The sequence below is a fragment of the Pundamilia nyererei genome, unplaced genomic scaffold (assembly GCF_000239375.1).
Source record: "Pundamilia nyererei isolate P.nyererei 1_Seehausen unplaced genomic scaffold, PunNye1.0 scaffold06055, whole genome shotgun sequence".
In the NCBI taxonomy this organism is placed as follows: Eukaryota; Metazoa; Chordata; class Actinopteri; order Cichliformes; family Cichlidae; genus Pundamilia; species Pundamilia nyererei.
In genome coordinates, this window is record NW_005193456.1 from 1 (window position 1) to 1,228 (window position 1,228).

At 42.0% G+C, this 1,228-nt stretch overlaps 1 protein-coding gene across 1 annotated transcript; it reads left to right on the forward strand.

Moving 5' to 3' along the window:
• Positions 1 to 54: 54 nt before the first annotated feature.
• Positions 55 to 1,216, forward strand: LOC102201529 (alpha-tectorin-like; the record flags this gene model as incomplete). Its single annotated transcript, XM_005755975.1, has 3 exons — positions 55 to 220; positions 472 to 872; positions 962 to 1,216. Coding segments are annotated over 3 exons (822 nt in total), but the record flags the coding sequence as incomplete, so codon positions are not given.
• Between the last annotated feature and the right edge of the window lie 12 nt (positions 1,217 to 1,228).

The window sequence follows — 1,228 nt, forward strand, 5'->3', positions numbered from 1 at the left end:
TAAATACAAAATAACCATGCAATTATTTTTAACAGTGTGACATGTCATTTTCAGGCTGGATATGACACAATCAATTCTGTTCACCATTTTTCCATCCCTGGATCATTCTCAGAAAACGCAACAGGACAGTTCTCAAATTTCCGTCTCAGCAGCAATGTCCATGTGCCCGGTCGCTGGGCCTTCAGGACAGACCATGGATCAAGAGGCTGTACTTTCAACAGTAAGATCTGAACTAGAGAACAATCATCATAGCCAGCTGATCAAAATTCTACGAGAATTCTATGAGAAGAATGTTATTATATTAAATGACAATCCCCCCTCTCTAGCCCTTCATTTTTTGATCTTCACTCTGTGAAAACAATAAACAAAAATGAATCCTAAAATTTAAAAATGAACACTGTTTGAGTAGTAAGAATCTCTTCAAGTTGAAGTAAAAAAATGTAAAGTATTCATTTTTCTATTGTTTCAAAGATTTACCAGTGCAGCTTGGTGATTCCTTCTGGAGTGACAGGACCTGTGCACAGAAGTGCACATGCACCTCAGCAGGCCTGCAGTGCCGCAACCAGCCGTGCTCCTTTTCACAGATCTGCCAGCAAACTTCCTTCCAGTTTTCTTGCCAGACAGTGCAGAGACGCACTTGCACCATAAGTGGTGATCCTCATTACTACACCTTTGATGACACAGTGTTCCACTTTCAGGGCACTTGCACCTATGTTCTCTCTGAGCAATGCAATAGTGGACTGCCCTACTACAGAGTAGAAGGCAAAAATGAGCACAGAGGCAGTACTCAAGTCTCTTGGACACGACTGGTAAAAGTGCATGTCTACAATGACACAATTGAGCTTGTCAAAGGACGTCGTGGTCAGGCAAAGGTATGGAATAAGAATCAAGTTTAAACTTACGGTGATATGTGTTTGTGACATGTGTGTTTTACTCTTTCTGTATGCTGGTGTTTTTACAGGTTAATGGGAACTTTGCATCCACTCCATTCTCCCTTAGCAATGGCACCGTGCAAGTTTATGAGTCAGGTTTTTCTGTGGTCGTCAGCACTGACTTTGGTTTAGTGGTGTCTTATGACACAAATCATTATGTCCAGATCAGCTTGCCCTACACTTATCAGAATACAACATGCGGTCTTTGTGGAAACTTCAACAATCAACCTCAAGATGACTTTCGCACACGCCAGGGCCAGCTTGTGAGCTCTGATGTGGTTTTTGCTAACAGCTGG